Source organism: Osmerus eperlanus, chromosome 28 (assembly GCF_963692335.1).
Source record: "Osmerus eperlanus chromosome 28, fOsmEpe2.1, whole genome shotgun sequence".
NCBI classification, from domain to species: domain Eukaryota; kingdom Metazoa; phylum Chordata; class Actinopteri; order Osmeriformes; family Osmeridae; genus Osmerus; species Osmerus eperlanus.
Genome location: NC_085045.1, coordinates 6,814,447 through 6,838,157, shown reverse-complemented (window position 1 = coordinate 6,838,157; position 23,711 = coordinate 6,814,447). Strand labels below are relative to the sequence as shown.

The 23,711-nt window shown below is 40.7% G+C and overlaps 3 protein-coding genes across 4 annotated transcripts in view; 2 read left to right on the top strand and 1 right to left on the bottom strand.

Annotated features, from left to right (window-relative positions):
- The window catches only part of oxct1a (3-oxoacid CoA transferase 1a), a 34,949-nt gene extending 26,772 nt beyond the window's left edge, over positions 1–8,177 (bottom strand). Inside the window, exons 1-5 of one of the 2 annotated variants that reach the window (XM_062454737.1) lie at positions 7,970–8,177; positions 6,241–6,349; positions 5,619–5,709; positions 1,438–1,573; positions 61–210 (exon numbers count right to left, since the gene is read on the bottom strand). In XM_062454737.1, coding sequence (XP_062310721.1) covers positions 61–210; positions 1,438–1,573; positions 5,619–5,709; positions 6,241–6,349; positions 7,970–8,080 — 597 coding nt within the window. In that variant the 5' untranslated portion in view covers positions 8,081–8,177. The remainder of the gene's footprint in view (positions 1–60; positions 211–1,437; positions 1,574–5,618; positions 5,710–6,240; positions 6,350–7,969) is intronic. The other variant, XM_062454738.1, reaches the window with a different exon arrangement.
- Positions 8,178–8,721: 544 nt separating this feature from the next.
- rimoc1 (rab7a interacting mon1-ccz1 complex subunit 1) lies at positions 8,722–12,924 on the top strand. Its single transcript, XM_062454740.1, has 6 exons — positions 8,722–9,136; positions 10,038–10,147; positions 10,627–10,773; positions 10,982–11,113; positions 11,437–11,551; positions 11,877–12,924. Exons 1-6 carry the CDS (start codon positions 9,043–9,045, stop codon positions 12,110–12,112), a joined length of 834 nt encoding a protein of 277 aa, XP_062310724.1. The 5' UTR covers positions 8,722–9,042; the 3' UTR covers positions 12,113–12,924.
- A 1,134-nt stretch (positions 12,925–14,058) lies between these two features.
- Positions 14,059–17,482, top strand: fbxo4 (F-box protein 4). Its single transcript, XM_062454739.1, has 7 exons — positions 14,059–14,595; positions 15,181–15,437; positions 15,607–15,827; positions 16,102–16,177; positions 16,357–16,523; positions 16,714–16,904; positions 17,002–17,482. Exons 1-7 carry the CDS (start codon positions 14,335–14,337, stop codon positions 17,083–17,085), a joined length of 1,257 nt encoding a protein of 418 aa, XP_062310723.1. The 5' UTR covers positions 14,059–14,334; the 3' UTR covers positions 17,086–17,482.
- Positions 17,483–23,711: the final 6,229 nt, after the last annotated feature.

The window sequence follows — 23,711 nt, the reverse complement described above, 5'->3', positions numbered from 1 at the left end:
TGCATCAAATAATTGACTGGTGGTAGACAGCTGGTGGAAGACAGCTCGAGTTTGTCGCACCTCTCTCTGCTCGCTGGCAATGGCAATGGAGCCATCTTTGTTGTATTTGATGGGGGATCCGCCCTCCTGAATGAGTGTGCCGAAACCAGTGGCAGTGAAAAAGGCAGGAACCCCTGCACCCCCTGCACGGATCCTTTCTGCCAGGGTCCCCTTAGGAAAGAACAGGTGAGACAGTTGGCATGAAAAAGTGACAGTCCCCAGTTAATAACGATCAGAGTCATATCCAAATCCCCATGGTCACTTATTTTACGGGGCATTTGAAAAAGCTTGATCCGGTTCACGTCGAGTAAAACCTGGAAATCCCTGTTGCATCGTTTGTTGTAAGGATGCTCTTGCATTTTATTCTAGAATATCCTCTAGCTCGTCAAGAAACCTAGGTGCGATCCTCGATGACAACTGGATATAAAGTAATACATTGCTTGAACAATGCAGACCTACAGTATTCTCCATGCAACATAAAGAGGATCTGTCCGTTTCTGACAGAGTACTCCACTCAGCAGTGCGTCCAGGCAACAGTACTCTTCCGTGTTGATTACTGTAATTCCCTCCTTGTTAGCCTACTGGCGTGTGGCATACGCCCTCTGCAGATGGTCCCGAATGCAGCTGCCCGAAGTATTCACACACTACTCCCCTGCAGAGGATACTCCACTGGCTACTGGTCACCGCAAGGATCGGACTCAATTGCATGACACACAAATGCATGCATATGGTGGGCCATCAGGACAGAACCCGCACACCTCCAGGATGTCATCCAGCAGTATGTACCGACTAAGGCACTTTGCTGAGACATAGGGTCATCTCATAACCCCTGCGCCAAAAAATAAGCGTCTTCGCACTCCCATCAAGTGGTGCTTCTCCTTCTATGCTCCACAGTGATGGAATGACCTCCCCATTCAACTTCTCACCTCTCTGCCAACTGGTTCATTGGAAGCCTATCAAAAGGCATGTAGGGTCTCTAAAAGACTCTGATTTACCTCCAAGCAAGGGTTAGGGTGGCATATTTAGGTTTCCTGGAAAATATTGCAGCTTGTGCCTTCAGGAGAGATTGCATCTTTAGAGACCACCAGAACATGTGAGTGACAAATGGCTTGTCAGCTGACTATGCATACGGAGAGATGGTGGCGTGGCAGTATCCTGATTGCAAATAGCGGACATACAAACTTAGTCATACAAAACTAAGTCTAGGATTACAAATGGATCGTGTTGGGATGTACTTTATTTTTTGCCTGTCTGGGTGAATGAGCAGTCAAACCGAGTAGACAAGGCAACTCATCCAGCTATGGAGTGGCAGGAAAGGGTTAACTTGACAAAGACTGAAAGGAACGATGAACGAATGAACAGAAGGAAGGAAGGAAGATTAGATAGATTCAAGCTCACCTGTGGTGTAAGCTCAACTTCCAGCTCGCCAGACAAGTACTGCCTTTCAAACTCCACATTCTCCCCGACATACGAGGAGATCATCCTCTTTATCTGCTTGGTCTGTAGCAAGAGGCCCAAGCCGAAGTTATCCACCCTGCAGGGACACAAACTCAGGCATTCAAACGTATTCGTCTTTTGTGTAGCAATCGAGTAAAAGCATCACATACATGATTGGTCTACAAAGTTGTCACTCAAACAACCATACCGGTAATCTATTGTTTTTATTTATGTATTTCTTATAGGTCTTCCACACTGTTCTCTTTCATCTCTTTCTTATCCCTGTGTAACCTTCCAGCCTCATATCCTTTTTATTTCCCTTCCTACAATCTCGAGGCAAGCTCACATTGGCACTAAAAGCATGCTGGAGGTCAACCCAGTCCAATAGTTATGTGTTTACCCGGCCTGCTCTGACTGACCAACCTGTCAAACGACTAGCAGCCAAACGTAAGACACATCTGGCAAAAGAAGAAGCAATCTAATCCTATTTTGGATAGAATACACAAATAGGAGGAATCTTAATGATGTTTCTATTGTAAGCAAAAAGATCAATCATCAGTTTAAACTTGTCTTCACATATAATCACTTTGGGATGTAAAATGCTTATGTATGCCAGCTTTTATATAAGGCTCAGACATTAACTGGTGGAAACAGACATAAATGAAATTATTGGATAGTTTAACAGTTGTGTGGGAGAGAGGTTTTCCTTACACCCAGTGGTACAAACCTGCCAAAGGTTTACAGTAGTCCAAAGTCCTAGGTAGACAGTTAGGTTTAGCCTATAATATTTAAATTAATCAGAATCAGAATAGTTTTTTTATTGCCATGTAAGTTAACACAAACACAGAATTTACTGTGGCATGAAGGTGCGTACAATAAACATATATGGATCTTAATTTTTTTTTTAAGTAGAAAAAGCAGAATGTATAAATACAATTTTAAAGTCTAATACTAAATAGCTAAACAAGATACTAAAGAGCTAAACAATGTAGATATAAAACATATAAATATAAAATATGAAATGTTACAAAGTTACAAGATATGAAATTGGGCAGCATAGTGCAAAATGAATTGTGCAAATAGGTGGTGAATTATAAATATAGATAAAGTGTATAGATAGTGTTCTCAAGTGTTCTAAGTAGTACATATCAATCATTTGGTATGATTTACAATGTAGAAATGTTCAATGTGTCATTCAAATGCAATAACATTTAAAGATGTATATTCCTAAAATCCAGTCTAGCAGGAGGAAATGTCCTTTCTTTTGTGTGAGGTGTAGTGCTGCCTCTATCTCTCATGTACTAAAATCTGGAGTTGCTGGACGGAGTCTCTACTTGATGGGTCTAACACCTCATTGTGTAACTTACTGTTGCATTGCTAGTCATATGTTGATAAGTAATGGTCGAGATGTGGTCTGATTGTTCTTGGGTATACAGGGAATTGTGAAGCATTGTTTTGTGGATTCTTATTTTCCTGAGGGCTTCTCCTCAGCTCTGGCTTATCCTACTCCTCCTTCCTCACCTCTTGCTTTCTTTCTCTGATTTACAATAATCAAGGTAGAGTAGGTAAGATTTAAAACCTTAATTTTGTAATATGTTTGCCTTGTAATTGATTTCATTCATTTGAAATGTTTTTAAATATCTATTTAATTTAACCTTACTTTGACCAGGGTTGGTATGGTATTGGCATAATTGGTTATTGTTAATACACTGTTCACAGTTTCCCCTCTTCCTTCAAACACAGGGGAATAGTTTTGGTTGTTTGGCCAATAATCAAACCCCCTACAGAGGTATAAGAGTTAGGGGTGAAATTTCAAAAAAGTAGCACATCACATGATAGTGAAGAGCATGAAAATTGGGGAGCAAAACGTTAATCATTTCAGGTGTATAACAAATGTAGTCTGTACACAAGTGTCGACACCAAGAAAATGTTGACACTCATGCAAAAGTTCAGAAATCCATTAGCAAAATCTCCAAGGATTACCAGTAATACACAGTAAATGTCCAGAAATATGTGGACAATCCCACAAATGATTGAGTTCAAGTTGTTCAGCCACACATATTGCTCAGGTGCATAAAATTCAGCACATAGTAACTTTAAACATGGTTGTGTAATAGGATGCCGCCTGTGACACAAGTCAAGAGATTTCTGCCCTAGTACACCTGCCCCTATCGACTGTGAGTGGCATAATTGTGAAAAGGAACTTTCTAGGAGCGACTACAGCCTAGCCACAAAGTGATAGACCACACAAACTCACAGAACAGGGACACCGAGTGTTGAGGCACATAGCCTGTAAAAATCGCCTATCATCTGTGACAACACTCCCCACAGAGTTCAAAACTTCCTCTGGAAGCATAATCAGCAGTGCAACTATGTCACAACTTCACAAAATAGGTTTCAATGGCCGAACAGCTGTATGTAAGCCTCACATCAACATGCCAATGTTTTCATCTGGGGAATTCATTGGAGATTCAACTGCTGTTCCCATCCCTTTTCACAAGACAACTTATATAGATGGCATTCTTTCTTATCTGAATTTTCTGTTTAGTCTTGAACTACCTCCAAGGACTCTAAAAACAAAGATATGGTTTGAGACTCACAGACTACAGTCAATGCGTAGAGAGAGCTGATAGCTTTTATTCTCTTATGTAAAAGATTGAAAAATAAAGGGATTTGGAGAAGATTTGTCCCACTGCTAAGGATAATATTCATGTCCTGCCCTTTCCTAAACACTAACATTCACTCAAATAGTCTATCCTCATGGATTGCTGTAGGGTCCTGTTTTGTGTACACAGTTGTACTGTGCTGTGACTGCACTGTGACTTTCCATCTAGTCAGCTGACTGTAGATGGAAAGACAGGGCAGAGCTACAGAGGTCCTTCTAAAACAGGCAGCTCAGAGGACAGCCCTCCAACACTGCTGAGGGCCTCAGTCTCATATTTCACCCTTGATAAAGACACTACAGAGTGAGGGAGCAGGACTGACAACAGCAACACAAAGAAAAGAATAAAGAGACTGTTCCACAGTATATTTTAAATGAACACCTATCTTAAACAATATAGGTTCTAAACTGGAAAATAAAAGCCCTAACTAGAATTTTATTGAGGGATGTAGTAAAATTATGGGTTCTGCCTGTAAGGACAGGATACAGTTTTTTCCAGAGGTCTATGCTCTAAAATGAAATACAACATGAGACCAGGAAATAGATACATGCCACATCAGTCAATTCAATTAACTATGGGTAGTCCTAATATAAATCATTGATAAAAATTTGTGTCTGTTTTTAACTGACACAAATACAATCCTCTGATAGCTATTTTACTTGGCCACTAGACGATTAGAGTCTAGGAATATCCACTGCCTGTGTCCACAAATATCTCAACACGTTCATTTCTGTTCTATAGTAAACATTTAAATGCCAGCTTATGCTTCTCAAGTTCATTACTTCATTTTTACTGTCTGGGAGAACAAGCACAGCCAAACCGAGTGTACAAGAAAACTTGTCATGCTACTTTATACTGTAGGGTGAACCTGGCACTGTGCCCACAGACCAACCCCTATTATTAGCTTGACAGCATTACATTACAACTTCTCTGTGCTATGGTGGACAGAGGACTGAATACATAGCTCACTTTCGTCATAACACAGTGATAAAGATTAGACTCATCCTCATTAGTACACTTCAAGGTTACAATTAATATATTCATACTGTATGATAGTAATCAGCACAGTTGCACGATAATGATTAATGACACAATTAACTGGTTTAATATCAACAGTAATACAGATTTGTCTGCATACTCTGGAAGCTTACAGGCACAATTTGACTTGAAAAGACATTTTGAACCCAGTTCTTTCATTCGCATATATTTGGCCTAAATCAACTGAAGTGGAAAGTGAAAAAAAGAGATGAAATTGAGCAAATTTCTTACTCTCTTTAAACAGACTTTCAGACTGTTGAAACTGTCAAACTGTTTGGTTTGGGCTTGACAGAAAATGTGTGACTATTTAGGGTTACATTTCATGCAGGGACCTACATGTGTGTTGACACAAAAGAGAACCAACATAATACTGCTTGTCACCTGACACTGAAAATACACACATTTGTTCAGCTCATAGTATGCATGCATACACACACTCACCCAGCATTGTTGCTGACCGCTGTAAGGCTCCTCACACCAGTGGTGAGTAAACTCTTGATAAGGTTCTCTGGGATACCACAAAGCCCAAATCCTGTGCACAAAGGAATAGAATAACATATAGACAAATAATGGTGGAATGGATTGACCAATGCTTGATTCTAAAGCACCACCAATTCCCCAAAAAGTCACTTCTTATAACTCCTTTATAAGATGTAGTTTTTAGGTAGTTTCTGCAGGGTGTTGTGTGTGTGCATGGGCATTCTGGGGGATAGTGACAGAATTATCTCACGGCATAGCAGCCATGAAGAGTATGGCCCATTACCTAAGAAGAGTTTAAAAGTGAGGTGTGTCAGTCTCCTGCTACGATACAAATGTAACTCCAACTCAGCATCATTTCATATAGAAGCACTGTTACGAGGTTTTTTATAGTGGCTTGGTTTAATGTCAAATCAAATTAATTGTCCCTTATGGAGCAATGATTGCTCCATAACAAGAACTTGTTAGGAATGTTAATAGAAAAATCACAAAATGTTAATTAAAATGTTGACATGGGCAAATCCTTTCCAACAGAAAGACCACATATCACAGAAGTGCTTTTATGTAAATAGTCTGTTTGTTTTACCTCCCACCAGGATGGTAGCTCCATCGTGGATGTCTTTGACTGCATCTGTGGGGTTTGTGTAGAACTGGGCACTTCTGTGACTGGAAGTGGAAAAGTAGCCGCCACAAGTCTGAGTATACAATAGAAAAGAAAAGAAAAAATGTTAAGACACAAAAACATTATTCAGCTTGATTGAACCCCACAATTTCCGCTGTGACTGTGTGCTATGAGGTGCAGGCAAGAACCCACCCATCAACATATCTGTGGTTGAGTTGTCTTTAAAAAGAGATCTTGGGAAGTGTGCCAGGAAGCAAATTCCTTCAACTCAAGTGCCAAACGAATTGCATCAGTTTGGCCTCATCAAAGCTTTCATTTCCAGACATTATCCAGCACTTGGTCATCCTTTAACTCCCCTACTGTAACTAATTAAATCTACTGAATGGACTACTGTGTACAGCTAGAGGAGGATTCTGGAGGATTTTATACTTTCACTGAAAAACTCTATTAGAATTCTCTGAAATTAGGCGATGGCTGGTTTGGATATAGAATCTATACAGAAAGGTATTTTAAAAGCAACATGTTGATTAATTATTCTGCCTGAAAAGGTTTATGTCATAGACCAGGATGGAATTTATAGGCCCAGTTTCCCAGACATGGATTAAGCCAAGTCCTAGACTAAAAAAAGTTTTCAATGGAAATCTTCATTTAATTTTAGGACTAGGCTTAGTGGGAAACTGGGCCTTAGGGTTTTGTGGTCAAAGCATTAACTCTACACTCTGTTTACTGTACAAACATCACATCTGCAGTGGTCTGCACTGAATGTATGGACAACCCTACACTGTATTGAACATAGCCCAGCCAAAGACGTAGTACAACTGGCTGTTTTGTGCAGAAACTGGTGAATTATTTTCGCACCTTTGCCATTGCACCTAGCCATGTAGTAGTAGCCTACCTAGGCTATAGTGTGTATGCCTACCTATCTTTCTTCAATTTTGGCGCAATTGACCGACGACTAACGCTATCTTGAATTTCCTTTGGGATCAATAAAGTGAATTGAATTGCACTGAATTGAAACATTATTGGTCTTCTGTGCGCTACTACTGAGGAGGTGGTGACTGAATCACCACAATAATGTAATGATACTGTCACGGCCACAGCCGTGCCCCCCCCCCCCCCCCCCAGTTTCAGTTTTTTGTCCTGCCCTAGTGTTTCCCTGTCATTGTCTTCACCTGTCTCGTTAGCGTCATTGTGTCCACCTGTGTGTCGTTTGGGTGTGTATTTAGGTTCCTGTTTTGTGTCCAGTCTTTGTCTTGTCCTTACCATACCTGTCTGTGTGAGTACCCTATCTGTTCCCGTTTTTGTGAATAAAACCCTTGTTTCTGCCATGCCTGCCGACTCCCCTGCATTTGGGTCCAACCCCACCTCACGACGTGACAGATACATTCATATGCCACGCACCCCAGATTTGAAATGCAACAATATTTGTATCTGATCGAAAGAAAATGTAGGACATACACAAAGACAATGGTGCATCTTCGCAATGGCAATATCGGGAATTCACAACACCAACTAAATCGTTCTAAAAGTTCAATCAAATATGAAATTGACAAAACACTGAATACCTACCCTATGTAGGCTATAGCCTAATTGTTATTGTTACATTTTTATAAACAATAACACGTGTGCACGCTGTTGTGAGTTTTAAACAGTATGATTTCGTGTCTGACGTATTGTGCATCTCGATACTGACCTTGCTCAAGGAATGTGTCGGAAATTTAAAATTAGATCTGCAGGTGGCAGAGGCAAATACACGTTTGAAGATTATATGATCCACTCTTGACAACATTTTGAGGGACGCCATGTTTTAGGAGCTAACCACCACCCTTTTTGGGGGGATGATGAGCAATCCGCACCTTCCTATGAGAGATTGAATTGACTGTGCAGGCTGTGATCAACGCGCCCTGTCCTTGCAGTCAGCTGCTTGGTGCTTGTCGTAAAATAGACATGAAAGCGCGTTTTGGATGCCGGCGTACAGTCGGCGAGGAGTCACTTGAGGCGAATTACACTATAAAATAATAATGGATTGGTAAAGGAATGGGAACTGATTAAATACATGAACATTTGCTCAGCTATTGACTGTAGGCTGTTTGTTAGGCTACGAATGCATTAATTCACCTGGAGTTTATGGTTTGTTTATTTTATCCACCCCGTGTGGTGACACCAGAGCTGGGCGAAAATATCCAATTTACAATAAAGTTGTAAAAGAAAATCAACCCGTGTTGGCCATGTATTAGCTGTATTAAAAGGGGTTCATTAGTGCCTCATACTGTGAAGTTGTAGTTAAGATATTAAACTCTGCTCACCCACACGAACACAGGCTGACCCCGGAATACAGGACGATCGAATGCAATGACCGTAAACGGAACGAGGCGTAGAAAAAGGAGTGACAGAGGCTCGGTTATCGATTCAGCATTTAACTGTTTCAGTGTTAGGCTTAATAATTACGATTATAACTAAATGCTCATTGATGAAGTGATACACGACTAATTTGGTGTTGTATTTATTTTATGGCAGTTTATTAGTTGGCTAAACATTGTTTAAAAAGTTCAAGGCTAAGGGGAAATAGATTAATTGCAGATAGCATTCCTAACCATGCATTTTTTTTTTTTTGCATTCTATCTTCAAACTGGACTTGACATAATAACAGTTTTTGACCAAAAAAAAACAACAACCCGATAGGCCTATGTTACTACTTAGCACAAGAAAACAGCAAAACATTTCAGCATGTGAATAATAATTGAGTCACGTGATTGTATTTTAGTCATGGCAGACGATTGCAGACGACAGGGTTTCGAGCTGGAGAGAAGGATATTTGAGTTGGACAATAAATGCGCCAGCCTCAGAACTGAAAAACAAGGTATTGGTAAACATTGTTATGAAAAACGTTTACAGTGATGTGGTGTCTATCCGACGCATGACTTGTTTCTTTGAAGCTTTAATCAAGCATGCAGTCAGCTAAGCTAGCTAGCTAGTTAGCTTCCTACTACCATAACAACAGACGCTTTTCTGATCGACAGCGTATTTGTTAGCTGCCTAAATGTACTAACTAATAAAATGCTGTACTATTATCTTTTGTGCGATATAGCAAACTATAATATATGTTATTGCTTTTGCCAGGCATGTGCTACATTTCTGTGAAAACCGACTATGTCGTTGGTACGCAAGGCTACAATAGCTAGCTAACGGTACTGTAGACTACAGTACGATACTGTAGTATCACAGCTTAGCCAATAGCCATATAGCTACATTCGAACTTACTAGCTAGCTTGATAGCTATAGCTAACCAGTTGTCTCGAGCTTGCAGGCTTCGTCAAATGTGTTCAACGGTTTCGTTTTCCGTCGAAAACATTTGATTACGAACGTTAGCTAGGTTTACGTTCTTAGCCTTCGTACGATCACTGTCAAAACAAGGCTGTTCCTCAGTCTGTCTTGAGTGGGTAACCTACTTAGCCTATCAGTAGGCTACTGCTGGTAAGATGGCTAGAGCTAGCGTTAGCGAGGCCAATCGTGTCCCTCCCTTTTCATGCAGTAAGCGTGGAATAAAAATAAAAAAAGGTCTGTCAAACTATTTTGTAACTAGATAATATTATGTATATAGAGGAGTGGTGCACACATTCACTGCTGGCGTCCTGAGTCCGACAGGCCTATAGCTGGCTATCTATGTATCATATGGATTTTTGTATGAATGTATCTTTGTAGGAATGTATAGATGCATCTCTGTAATTGTCAGTTAACGTCCTTTTTTCTTCTTCTTCTAGATGATGACTATTTACAGAATGCGTCTGCGATATTAGACAAGTTGAAAAGCTTTTACAGACAAGGGGGGGAGAGTAGCAGTCTCCCCAAACTGCTTCAGGATTACACACAGGTATTCCAGTTCATCTATTGTAACTTTTGATTTGGAGGTCCACATTGATTTTGGGATGTAAGCTAAATGGGCCAGGTAGTAGAGATGGGTACAATACATTACTCACCATTGGTGGTAAATATCCAGAGAAATTAAAAAGGAAGCTGTCATTTGTTTGCCATCCTGATAGCTAGCACTCTGATGATTTTATTGCCCCAAAATGTCTTATCACATTGTGACTACTGATTTTTGTAGAATGCTAATGGTGACAGAGATTCTGTCATCTATTCTGGAGGAGTGTACATCCTGACAAATGTACATATCATATTGTAGTAAATTGCTTTGGGAGAAAGCATCTGCTAAATGACTAGTTAAATATAGAAACAGTAGTCTGTAGGTGTAAGCTGACCCTCAATATACCCAGCTCCTCTTGGTAAATAATAATAAACATTTGGATGAAAGGACAGACCTTTTAATTGTGTGTGTGTGTGTGTGTGAAGGTGATCTTGGACATCACATTCTATGAGGAAAATAAACTGGTGGATCAGGAGTTTCCTGAGGACTGTTCACCATTTAAGATCCAGCTGCTGCTGCAGGACCTCACAGAGCCAGAGGTACTGGCAGGAAGGCTGGCACCAGCCCAAGAGGTAGGTGAGAAATGGAGACAGACAGATATATTCAACTGACCCTTGGAGGAAAACTTGGATCGGTTTAAAAGGACTCTCTCTTTCTTGCTGTCTCTCACTCATTTTCTTCCTTCTTTTAAGAGCACAGAAAAAAAAGTACATCAAACAGACTAACACCACATGGGATCATTTTTGTGACAGACCTTTCTTATTTCTCCTCCTTTGCCAGGTGCAGTCTGTGCTGGGTCTGGAGCTGTTAGAGTGCCTGTACTGGAGACGTGGAGCACTGCTTTACATGTACTGCCACACCCTTCACCAACGCAAACAGTGGATCAAGAAGAACAAAGGCACTTTCCTTAAGGTAGGCCTCCAGAATCCTTCATTCCCCACATCATCTCATAGTGCCTTCATAAAAGCCTTTGGACAATAACTTGGTTCAACGATAAAGCATTTTACTGCAGTAAAAGTGGTTGCAGGTTCGAATTTCCCTCACTGCATGTTGCGTTGGATAAAAGTCTGATAAATGAACATGCATTGATGTTGTAAAGTCGTAATCTGATTGATAAATCCGGTACTCACTGTTATAATACAATGACTAGGCTACATGAAATTGAGCAATTTATGTAATTGAGCAATATCAGGGTAGCTTCACTTTCAACGTATATTATATGCTCCTTGTCATAGTGTCTTCAGGAGGGGGTACGCTACCTGATGAGGATGCTCCAGGTGAGGAACTCTGTAAAACTGAATGACGGCGTGGTGTTCCATGACTCTGCCACAGCCAATTTCCTGGCCGAAGGTAAACATGGGAATCCTTAATTGAAGGGATATATTGGTTCAGTAGCAAGCTGATTCTCCTGGGTCCCTCTTAAGATCTGAGGTGTCATGACTGAAATTGTGGTTTTGATGACACATTAGACATTTCTGGCTTTTTGACATTTGTAAAAGTAAACAACCGTAGTCAACAGTAATGATAATGATTAAAAATCGTTTTTTGATGTTTCAAAGGCATATTTAAAACTTCAGATTTTATGGATTGTGTCATGTTCAAATAATTTTTTATATATACTGATGCCCACTTTCAAAAGCAATTATATATTCAATGTGGGTACATTGTTAAACAGGTATCTTCTCTGACACCCACCTGCTGACTATGATGTACATTGGAGAGATGTGCTTCTGGGCAGTCAAGTATGAGGACTGCAGTGTGGAAACCACCGATCGCAAAGAGGACCGCCTCCAGTTCAGGGACATTGGAACGCAGATCCTTCACAAATACGTTCTGGCCTGCGAGGGCCCTCTTCAGGGTCAGGGCTGGAACACGGAGAATGCCAAGGAGATCCTTAGTATCCTACAGTAGAGCTGACGGCTCTAGTTCTAAGTTGCCCGCAGGCACAGGTCTAAGACCAGCTTAACTCATGCCCGAATCCAAACCCTTAACCATTAGGCTAGGGGCCGTAAAACTGATTTAAACCAGTGTCTGTGGGCAACCTCCGCTTATGCTCAACAGCATGGAGGGTGCTGAAGGAGGGTCTGATGGTGGGGAAGGAGAGTGAGTTCTGAGGTGTATTAGGCAGGGGTGTGTGGAATCTTGATGAAACGTTATTGTCCCTGCCCCCCTGAAAAAGCACTTATCTTCCAGATTCCAGACTGTTGGTTGGGCATGTGTTTTGCTCCTAAGAATGTGGTAGAATAACATAACTAATATTGATTTAAAAAAGGAAATTATTTAAAAAATTGTTGAAAATAAAATACATAAGGAAGAGATTGTTAAAAGATTAATGAGAATCCTGCTGCAAAGGAGACATCGCACAGCAATTGTTTTTATTTATTATTTTTTTTGTTTTTTGTTTTTTTATTAATGGCATATATTAGAAAAAGAAATGCAGAGTATTGTTGAAGATTGAAGTGTTCATTAACATTTTCAAGTATGTACAGTTTTGTTCAAAATATCAGCTTTGTAATATTCCACCTCTTTTTTTCCCACTTGGTCAGATTTTCTGCCACAGATGACAAGAGGTAAAGGCACAGAGATGGAAACTTTAATATTTTAATAGTATGTATTGAAATGGATAAGCTCTGTGTTTGTGATCTTTTTGGAAGACAAAAAAAGGTATTGATTTGTTTTTTTATGTCCTCATTGAAAATAAATATATGTTGGTTTAAAAAGTTTTTTCTTGAATATGCAGTTAAATAATATTACGGTATCTTTATTTTGGCAAAGAATGTGTTTTTTTTCATAGGTTGTCAAAGTGTTTTATTACAACATGTCAACAATGTAGAAGCAATTAAAGAAATGTCTATATAATATACAGAAACTATAAAATATGAAGGTAACTAACATTTACATGTAGCATAAGTGAAAATAAGTACGGTTCAAAGTGACAAACCGTGTAGTGTAGATTGGAAAGGAAAACAGAATGGTAATGTAACAAACAAACATGAGCAATGGACAGTTAAGTAGCCTGATGGCATGGAGGAAAAAGCAGTTCTTTAGTCTGAAGGTGTCCTGTACCTGACTGACAGTAACAAGGAAAACTATTTGTCGGCCTGGTGTCTTTGTTGTCCAATGATCTTTCTGCCTCTTCTCCAGGATCGCAGGTGGTATGTATCCTTTGACAGCTCATTGCCAATGATGTGCTCCACAGTCCTTACTACTCTATGAAGAACCTTGCAGTTAAGGGCTGAGCAATACCACGATGTGATGCAACCAGCGAGGATGCTCTTAAAGGTGCATCTGTTGAAGTTCATGCAGATGTTTGGAGCCAAGCCAAACTTCCCTTATTCTCCTCAGGAAGAATGGGCGTTTGCATGCTTGCTGTCCGCACCGTGTTGGAGTGGAGCAACTGTCGTAGTGTGAATTCGAAGTTGGGGACCCGCTAAAGCTTTAGCTTCTGCAACGTGTAAAGGAATGTTTCTACCCCCTTGTCTCTTTCTGTAGTCTATGATCATCTTCATTTTGTCAGCAGTGAGAGAGTTTGTTGTCCTGGCACCATGTTGCCAAGGCAATGAGCTCACCTCTGCAGGCTGCCTCATCCCCGTTTGACATAAGGCCAAGGACTGCAACTGTCGTCAGCAACTGCAGGTACTTCAATAACCACAATGCACAGCTTTGCCTTGTAGGGTAACAAGATTCATCAATTGACCCATGAGCCTTTGTTTCTAGGTTGAATTTCTAAAGGCATGAGGGTATGTGTGTGTGTTTCTGAGCCTCAATTATCTCTAGAACAGGGCACTGTATGAAGTTGAAATTGGCAGATGGTTCCTCAGTTTGAGGCCTTTGTTTTTTACATTCAACAACAAATGGTATAATAAGCACTATAAAAATTAATATAATAACGGTCCTACCCATACCCCCTCCTCTGTATCCAGCACTGGTCCCAGCCTCCTGCACCGTGAGCACGGCTTCAAGCGTAATATCACAAATTATACTAATATTTGTGAATGCTATGGAAACGTCCAAGTCGATTTAAAGAGACAGCGTACACACCACATTCGGTGACGTCATATCCTGTCCCATGAAACAAGACCACGTCACGTCATTCCTTATTGGTCCCATGAAATCCAAACTTCCGCGCTATAATGACGTACTTGTCTCAATCTAGTGCTAGAATATACTCAGAAGAGGCAGACAACACATCTTGTAAAACTGTAAATATAAATATGGCAGGCAGTGAAACGGCGATGGTCAAAAAAACTCAGTGCAACGAGTCAGTGTTAATTAGCAACCTCAGACGATTCAGGGACAAGTACATCGCCGACGCAAGGAGACCACTTAATCAAACGGCAACTACAGAAATGACAGATGGGAAAACACCACTTGGAAGTCTTGGGAGTTTACCGGTGAGACAGCCTTGTGTGTTTGTTAATACATGAAACCCATTCTCGGTAATTTAATCTTCACAGATGAACATAACTTTTATGATTTTAGAGGTGTAATCTAACAAATCTAACTAGTTTCTTAAAATTTGCTTTTGACTTCTGGTGAACACTACCCATATACCAACTTTAGAAGAAGGAAACGTTGAACGCATACGACCGTAGGCTGTACAGTAGTTTAAGTTATATTTTTGCTTCTGGTGATTACATTTAGCCTATACACTTCAACAAATATTAACAGTGTTCATCTGTGAATATTTTTTTACTGTACATTATTATCTTCTCGTATCTTATCCATTATAAACAAAACCTGTCAGTTTCATAAACTCGTAAGCTCGCCACATCTTATTTTCTGCGATAGTCTAAAAACCAATGGAAAAATCCCGTTGGCTTTTTTTGTCGAGGGAACCATGGTGATACAAACTTCCGGATTGGCTTACAAAAATACGTCATCCCAGCAATGCTCTGTAACAAAATAATTTGTAAAATAACTCATTTTCTGAGTGTTGATGTTTAATTCCGGGTTCATACCGTCTCCCTTTTCAATAGGTGGATCTTCAGTTCTTAATCATGACTCTGCTCTCTCCTCCTGACCTCTGTCTTCTGGGAGCAACCAGCTCCTACTGGCAGGTCATGGTCCGGGACCCACTGCTATGGCGATACTTCCTGCTCAGGGATATGCCTCATTGGCCCTCTATAGATCATGTGACCATGCCTCAATTGAAGGACCTGAAAGCCTCACAGTTTGACAGGGAAGAGGATACAGATGAGATGCAATTGGACCCACAACAAGACCTCATGGCAGAGTATGTCTGTACTGCTGATTAATCTAATCACTCTGTCAGGTGTAATCATGACCCTGTAGAGGATGCACTGTTAAGGAAACACAAAAAGGACACACAAAAGGTCCCCCATGTCACCACAAACAATTGGCAGAAATAGGCACATGTCTGTTTTGTTGTTGTTTACTTCCAGGTACCTAAGAGGCTGCCCAGCCTGCAGACAGCGTTTGCAGCCGCCACAGCAACTCTATAAGGTTGTGACTTCTCTCCTGCTGTCTTATGTGATGTCAGCCGAGCCACGCTATGCGATGTTTGGGCCTGGGATGGAGCAGTTGGACGTCTCCATAGTGTGTCGTCTCATGCACTCCCCAGTGATGCTCCCTGTGGTGGAAACTACCCAACGTCAGATAAATGGTGCCCACAATCTCCATTAGCTGTCATTTTAGACCCCCACCCTATCATTAGTAATAATGTCAGCAATCTTTTTGTAATTGTAGCTCTAAAATCAATAGATGCTGTAGTGTTAAGACTACTAGGCCAAAATAGCATTCCTGTTCCAGCGTCATTCATAAAATTGTGCACTGTGTTGTCAACCAGTAAAAGGGCACCATAATAATAGGCCCCTCCAAATGCTTGTTGCTGATTGCTGATGCTAAATGCTGATTTTGCTGTGTTTTTGTTATTTCAGGGATTGGGTCTGGGATTAGTTACATGTACAAGAACCAGCACAAATTCAATATTCTGACGCTGTACTCAACTAACAGGTAAGGTTAAAGACTCATTTGATTAACTTTAAACAACATTTTTATTGTACTATGGCATTTCAATGTTATAAGTTGTATGTTACCGTGTGCCAAAACACCATAAAATATATAAACCAGTGATTAGGATAGAGGTCTTGTACAGTCCAATCGAAGCTCTTAGCATTCAAGTATCTGTGCAGGGCAGAGAGGGAGAGAGCCCGTGTAGAGCATCAGAGTGTGCCCAGTAAACTCTTCATCCTGGAGGGAACTGACCAGTCAGGACGCCCCATCTACACACCCACCCCTCAGGTCCAAGAAGTGTGCCATATTGTGAATGGCTTCATCTACGTGGCCAATGCTGAACAAGGTAAGAGTGACCCCATCAAAATCAAATCAAATTTGAATTGTATAGCCCTTTTTTACAAGCAATGTCACAGAGGGTTTCACCAGATACCCATAGCACTATTTTCAGGACATCGAAGGCTTATGTAAATCTTACTGGCAGACTGAACTCTAGCTATGTGAATTTGTGCCTCCGTGCTTGTGTCGGCTAACAGGTGAAGGGGAGTTACAACGAGCTCGGATGCAGGCTGTGTTGGGTCATGCCAAGGATTGGTCCGACAGACCCCTCCTGGTGTTGTCTTGTGTCTCCAGAGAAGACCCAGACCTATCCAGCCTCGGAACCAGGACCTCCTGCGTAGACATGGCTCAGAGACTTGGTCTGCCCCTGCTACCCAATCCTTGGATGGTAAGCCCCAGTTCACTCCCACTGACAGTCTCTAAGAAAACACAAATGATGACTGTGTTCACTCTCTCTTCACCCTTCCCTTCCTCCCTCTCTCCAGGTACAGGACACTGTAGCAGAGTCTCTCTCTGGGTTCCTGGACGGCATCTCCTGGCTGCTTCATTATTCTGGTGTCAGGTTGTAGAAGTTCACATACATAAGCATGCACACACTAAGAAAGCACACACTCATATACCTTGATAACATTTATGAAGTATGAAACAAAACAGAAAAACACAAATTTGTGTTTGTTATTGAAAAATATGCGTTTCTTGTGTGAGTTGTAGACTGCCTTGATTAAATAATTTTCTCTGATTAAAGCACTGGTTTGCAGTTCATATCTCCCAACGAGAGTACATTCTTTGTACCTCATCTGGTTGAATAAAGGTTACAATTTGCCTTATTTTAAGGAAAAGTGCATTTTGTGCTATCTTTGTTAATTGTTGGTTTCAAAATATGAAGTAGTTTATGCAGTGATGCAAGCAACCATTAATATAATTTTTTATTTTAGATACAAAAAATAAATTGTACAAACTTCATGTGTACAGATTTTTTACTGTACAAAATAAATTAAATAAAGATGGTAATTGTTTGCTTCATTTATCCTTGACACGAACCCCAATATACATAAATCTGCACACACAAGCCCAGTTTCTGTTAAATGCATTTCCAGTCTGTCTCCAGCCAGCGCCGTGGTTGTTTTTCTCAGAATTGGCACATGCTTATACACTCTCAACTCACATCTGGCTTGCAGAGATCAGAAGTTTGTTGTTTGCCACAAGGAGGCACTACCGCTGCAGGTTCCAAGTCACACTAGCTAGCTGTCCTCTCTTCACCCACAGACTGTGGTTCCAACTCACTGACACACCAACTATTCCTCTGTAAAGGTGACAATGCCCTTAGATAACATTTTACTGTCAATGTCTGCTCTTGTCAGTAAAGTTATAAGTGATCCAATCAAGTTCAGGTAGGACAGACCATCAAGGAACATTTAATTGTTTTTTTCCTTCCATTTGTTGTGTACTGTTTCAAAATTTGTGTTCTGTTCATTCCATGTGCTTCTGTTGCTCACACATGAGGATGAGGACTAAAATGGTCTTCAGTGAGGGCTGAATGTACATCATTTTGTTCTTGTCCCCTTGGCAACAAAGTGAATAATCTCCATAACCCTAGTCTGACTCTCCCTCAAAGGGTCCCATAATTGTTTTAATCACAGAAATCAGAGGAATAAATACACTGAAGTGCTGCAATTTGGGGGGGGAAATAAAGTGCTGTTTGAATGGCAGAAACGTGAAGATAGCAGTGTTCTCTTGGTGGTAACGTGTGGTTAGTAATAGAGTGTTGTGTGTGTCTGAGACACAATGCTCTCGTTGGGTCTCTACACTCTGTAAACAAGATGTGTAAATATCTGCATGGCTGCATGCATTTGTCCATCAGACAATGGATTATTCTATTAATTAATTGGTGCATGCGGTTATGTGTGAACAGAAACACACGGGCTGTATACACTGTCCTGATTGGCAACAGGTGATGTTGATCAGAGCCGGGGAGGTCAATCACACAGGTAGGGTAGGTTAGGGTAGGAGACACTGAAACGAGAGATGAGTACACACACAAACAGCACATTTGACAAAGACAGGACCTACGGAGTGGGGTGGGATGTGACTATGCAAGGTATACCAACGATCAATTTTGTTTTACACTCAGATCCTGTAGGGGCCTAGTGATCGGCAAATGCTATGCACGCATCCACAAATAGTGATGAGGAGGGGAGCCAGGGTTAAAGGTCACATGACATGCTGTTTATGGATGTATCCATAATTTCTTCAAATAGAGGTTGAAGTAAGAGGAAATCCTCAAATACTTAAACATCGCTTGATTAAACAAGCTATGGAAATGCTTTTGTTGAACCAGACAGAAGACCTCCTCATAAAGGCCATTCCTTAGATAGTCAACTTTCCATCTGAACTTGTGACATGTTTTACTTGTTAGTGCAGTATCCAGAAATACATTTTGCATTGAGAGATTCTATGTAATGGACCTGGAGCTTGCATTAGGTTGTTAGAAATGATGGTCAGCTGTTAGGACAACTGTCATCAGAAGTGTAATTAAAATTGAATGAATGTATATATGTGACAAGGGAGAAAGTTCTCCACTGCGACTGGTTGAAGTCTCCATGGGAGTAGAGTAATATTGACAGTATTTGGAGACAAGGTGACACAATCCTGGCACATGCTGCACCACTAAAACGGGGATAAAGGTGAATATAGAGAGACATGATTGCAACAGACAGTTTGTAATGTTCAGTACACAGCCTAAGTCACAGCTCTTGGCTTGTCTCCCTGTTCTTCTGTATTGGTCAAAAAAGAAAGCCAGGGTCAATCAGAACCATTTCACAATGGTTATATAAGAAATATTTTTTTAAAGCATAGTATTTATTGCACTCCGGGCAGTTCAGCCACCCATTTGTTGATTCCATTGTTTTCCAATGTTGTACAGTATGTCAACATTAAAAGAAGTGTATAGACCAACATTCAAATATTTGTGGGTACACTGTAATTTTGCAAAGCGCAAAATCTTAAAGCTCAACTTGATTTGAGTTTCCAGGATAAAACACCTTTCTGCTCCCATTCAGAATCAACAGCCATTCATTTGGAATGCAGACTGAACCTCCCCCTTTCCTTTTTCCTTCCCTTCTTTCTCTTTCTCTCTTGTTTACTCATAAATAAACACACACATTTGAAATGTAATTCTGAAAATGAACATTAGTACCACCACCCTGAAAGGAGAAACTACACATAGTCCCTGATGATAGTGTAGTGATGTAGTTACCAGTACATTTTTTTTTTTTACCTCCCATACTTTCAATGTTACTCTTACAAATCCCTCCTTTCCTATTCCTCCTCTTCCTCTCTTCCGCCACCAGGGTTAATTCTTTGATTAGTATTCTGCTAAAACAGCCAGCATTAAAACACAAGCAGACTCCTTAAAAACATAATTTGCATGGTGCATTCACTGATTAGGCAAAGTATCTTTAATTGCCTTGTTTTGCCCTTGACTGCGTCTCTCCTGCTGACAGTATGTGAATCCCACACATCCCACACAATCTTTATTATTTTGTATTTATTTTTTCAATTTTCCGTCCCTCTCCGCCTCACCGACATCATGTTTGGTTATCCTACTCGACGACTTTAACAAGGGTAATCTCAGCCACGAACTCCCAAAATACAGACAATTCATCAAATGCCCAACCAGAGAAGGGAACACTGGATCACTGCTACACTACAGTCAGTAATGCCTACCATGCCGTCCCTCGAGCAGCACTGGGTCACTCTGACCATGCCATGGTCCACCTGATTCCTGCATACAGGCAGAAATTGAAGCTCTGTAAACCTGCTGTGAGGACATCAAAACAGTGGACCAGTGAGGCTATTGAGGATCTGCGGGCGTGCTTGGACTGTACTGACTGGGATATGTTCACGCCTGCTTCCAATAGTCTGGATGAACTCACAGAGACTGTGACGTCCTACATCAGCTTCTGTGAGGACTGCTGTATTACAACACGGACCAGGGTGAATTTCAACAACAGCAAGCCCTGGTTCTCTGCAAAGCTCAGAAGGTTGCGGTTGGAGAAGGAGGAAGCTTTTAGGAGTGGGGATAGAGACAGATTCAAGGAGTCGAAGTACAGGTTTAGCAAGGCTGTCAGAGAGGCTAAACGACCTGTACTCAGAGAGACTAAAACACCAATTCTCTGCTAACGACTCTGCTTCTGTCTGGAGAGGGCTCAGGCAGATTACCAACTAGCCCAGAGCCCCCCGCCCTAAGGAGTGCGAGGAAGATTGTGGCCGACTCTTCCCACCCTGGACACACTCTGTTTCAGCCACTCCCCTCTGGCAGAAGGCTGCGGTCCATCAGGACCAAAACCTCATGCCATAAGAACAGTTTCTTTCCTTCCGCAACTAGCCTTATTAACAAGGCCCCAAACTTGACACTGACACTCTGTCACTTTACCTCATACACCCTGTCACTTTACTTTATCACATTCAGTATTATTTTGTATTCTATATTATTTTATTCTATATTATTTTATTTTATCGTATTTTATATTATATTGTATAGCTCTGCCAGTATTTTGTTGTACATTTTCTACATTTTATCTTGTTTATTATGTTTACTGTTAAAACACTATTCTGATTCTGATTCTGATTGTATGCCTATGGGAGGAAACACTGTGAAAGTAGTTTGCATAAACAGTGAATGTCAGTACCAGGTATCAACAAATTGACAGCCTCAACAACTCTGGAAATTAGACAAAATTACCTACAACATCTACAATGCAGTTCATGTGGTTGTATGTACAGTGTCTTTACTCTATTTTCTTCTGTTAGACTATAGCGCTAGGAATCTCTGTCTGTGGTTCGATTCTCTCACAAACCGGGCACTATGTAAAATTGAAATTTGTCAGGCTCAGGAGACAATGACATGCAGTGAAGTGGGTGAAGCAGTTTTGATGCAACAAAAGAAAAAGGTACATTTGAGACAATGCATGGTAAGTGGAGCAGACGCTTTTATCCAAAGCGACTTCCAAGAGAGAGCTTTACAAAGTGCATAGGTCACTGATCATAACAACGAGATAGCCCCAAAACATTGTGGGTAGCCAAAACATGAAGCATACATTGTGAAGCAAATATGTGCCAATGGGAAGAACCATAAGAGCATGTAGTTAAACAAGTTAAACAACATGAACCTCAAAAAAAGTGTTGTGTGACATACAATGTTGTGTGGCAGGGAAATACTTTTTTGAAAAATATATGGGTCAAGAACGGTTTGGCTGCGGCCTCGGTTGCTTTATGTGAGAACTAGTGGATCCAATGACATTGTTCTCATGCCACATTCAATTTAGCATCCAAAATGACCTATCTGAGGTCACCCAGAAAATCGGAGGAAGGAATGCATTCTTTTTCTACTCTTTATCTTAAACATTTCAGTTAATTGACCAATGGGTTTGACCTGAAGTGAGTTATTATTGGGTAATTATTCATATGTCCATGCATTCAACTGTAACTGAAATGGTAAGAACAGTATGTCTAAATTCAAACAAAGGCTTGATGACTAAAGCAGTAGATTAAAACAGGACATTTCCCTGGTGGTTCTCTGTGTTTATTCAAATGTATTTATCCCCAGAACCAAATGGAAAACAATACAGTTTATTTAGCAATGTAAAAATTGTGAGGTTAAACTCTATATAGGTCCGATCTACTGACAGCTTGTAACCTTGCTTGGTCACTTCTAATGTCCTTAATAGACACCTTTTGTTTTAATTTCATTTGAAAAAGGGATATTCTACAAGATGTTATGTGTACCATTTGTGCACTCCTGCAAAATGTAACCTCATACCAGGCTACAGGAGATGTGCCTCCCACTTAACTTGCATCTTGTCACATTTGAGTTATAGTTTGTTTACCTCGGATCCCTCTCCACCGCAGAGCATTTTATGCACATTGCAGCCCAAGGAGAGGCTAGGGGTAGCCATAACTTCAGGCCATATAAATGAGGAGGTGAGAAAGAGGTGGGGTATAAATATATAGGGACAGCACTGCTTGATACAGACAGAGCAATTCCATCTTTCTTTACAGCAAGACGATTTATAATACCCTTATTCTGGAAGCCTGCAAAGGAAAAAAAGGCAGCAGGCAATTAGATATGAACCGACATGCGGTTTTTTCCTCTCCACTTTTCTGCCCTGCACAGAGCACTTTGTATATTACAGGCACTTGTTAGCAGCAGAGTTATGAATCCTGGCGCCCACCTACAAAATGCAGCTCAGCCGAGTCCATGTGGATACAAATAGCAAAGTGTTCATGTCTGAGTTTGGAGTGTATGCTATGGGAAATGCATGTCAGTCTTGGTGCTGAATATAAACAGCAGATAGAGAGTATGTGTGTGTGAGAGAGAATGAGACCAAGAGGGAGGGTGAGGAATAGAGAAAACGTAAACAAATAGACATATGATGCAAGGACACATGTGTGGGAGGAAGAATAAAGTTGTTAGAAGGTGTGGAAATCAATAAAAAAAACAATCTTCAGTCTTGAAGAGTCATGACATGCTATTGCATGTACCTTTGCACTGATGATAAGATACCAATAATTTTCAGTATTGCCTTAAATGTGTGTGTGTGTGGGGGGGGAGTATTATAATTTTGTGTCCAAATATCAAGGAAATGTGTATTATAGAACACATTTTATTATTGCAATATTGGTACAGGTCACAAGTAACTTTCAATGACAATCAGTTTAAATTCCAATTACCATATATACTCTTAAATTTGGGCATTAAAAAGGTATTTGATTTAATCTCTGAAGAGGTGGAGATGGAAGGAGATGTAAACACCCTTATTAATCGAGCCCTTATTAAGGGGGCCTTGGACAAGGGTTGCTTTACCAAGCTGACCGCGCTGACCATAGACCATCGCCACATTTACATTTTAGTCATTTAGCAGACACTCTTATCCAGAGCGACTTACAGTAAGTACAGGGACATTCTCCCCGAGGTAAATAGGGTGAAGTGCCTTGCCCAAGGACACAACGTCATTTGACACAGCCAGGAATCGAACCAACAACCTTCTGATTAATAGCCCGACTCCCTAACCGCTCAGCCATCTGACCCCCCACATGAGATCAGATGTCCGGTGGGTCGTACACGTGAGCTGAGTCTGGACGAAAGGCGTAAGGTTAAGGCTACAATTTTGTACGCCTATTTTTGCGATTATGA

Bases quoted from the DNA above. Each gene is read 5' to 3' on its own strand.
- rimoc1 (XM_062454740.1), top strand. From the start codon at position 9,043: ATGGCAGACGATTGCAGACGACAGGGTTTCGAGCTGGAGAGAAGGATA. The intron at 9,137-10,037 runs GTATTGGTAAAC...TTCTTCTTCTAG, and splicing joins CCTCAGAACTGAAAAACAAG to ATGATGACTATTTACAGAAT. The intron at 11,114-11,436 runs GTAGGCCTCCAG...TCCTTGTCATAG, and splicing joins ACAAAGGCACTTTCCTTAAG to TGTCTTCAGGAGGGGGTACG.
- fbxo4 (XM_062454739.1), top strand. From the start codon at position 14,335: ATGACGTACTTGTCTCAATCTAGTGCTAGAATATACTCAGAAGAGGCA. The intron at 14,596-15,180 runs GTGAGACAGCCT...CCTTTTCAATAG, and splicing joins GAAGTCTTGGGAGTTTACCG to GTGGATCTTCAGTTCTTAAT. The intron at 16,178-16,356 runs GTAAGGTTAAAG...GTATCTGTGCAG, and splicing joins ACGCTGTACTCAACTAACAG to GGCAGAGAGGGAGAGAGCCC.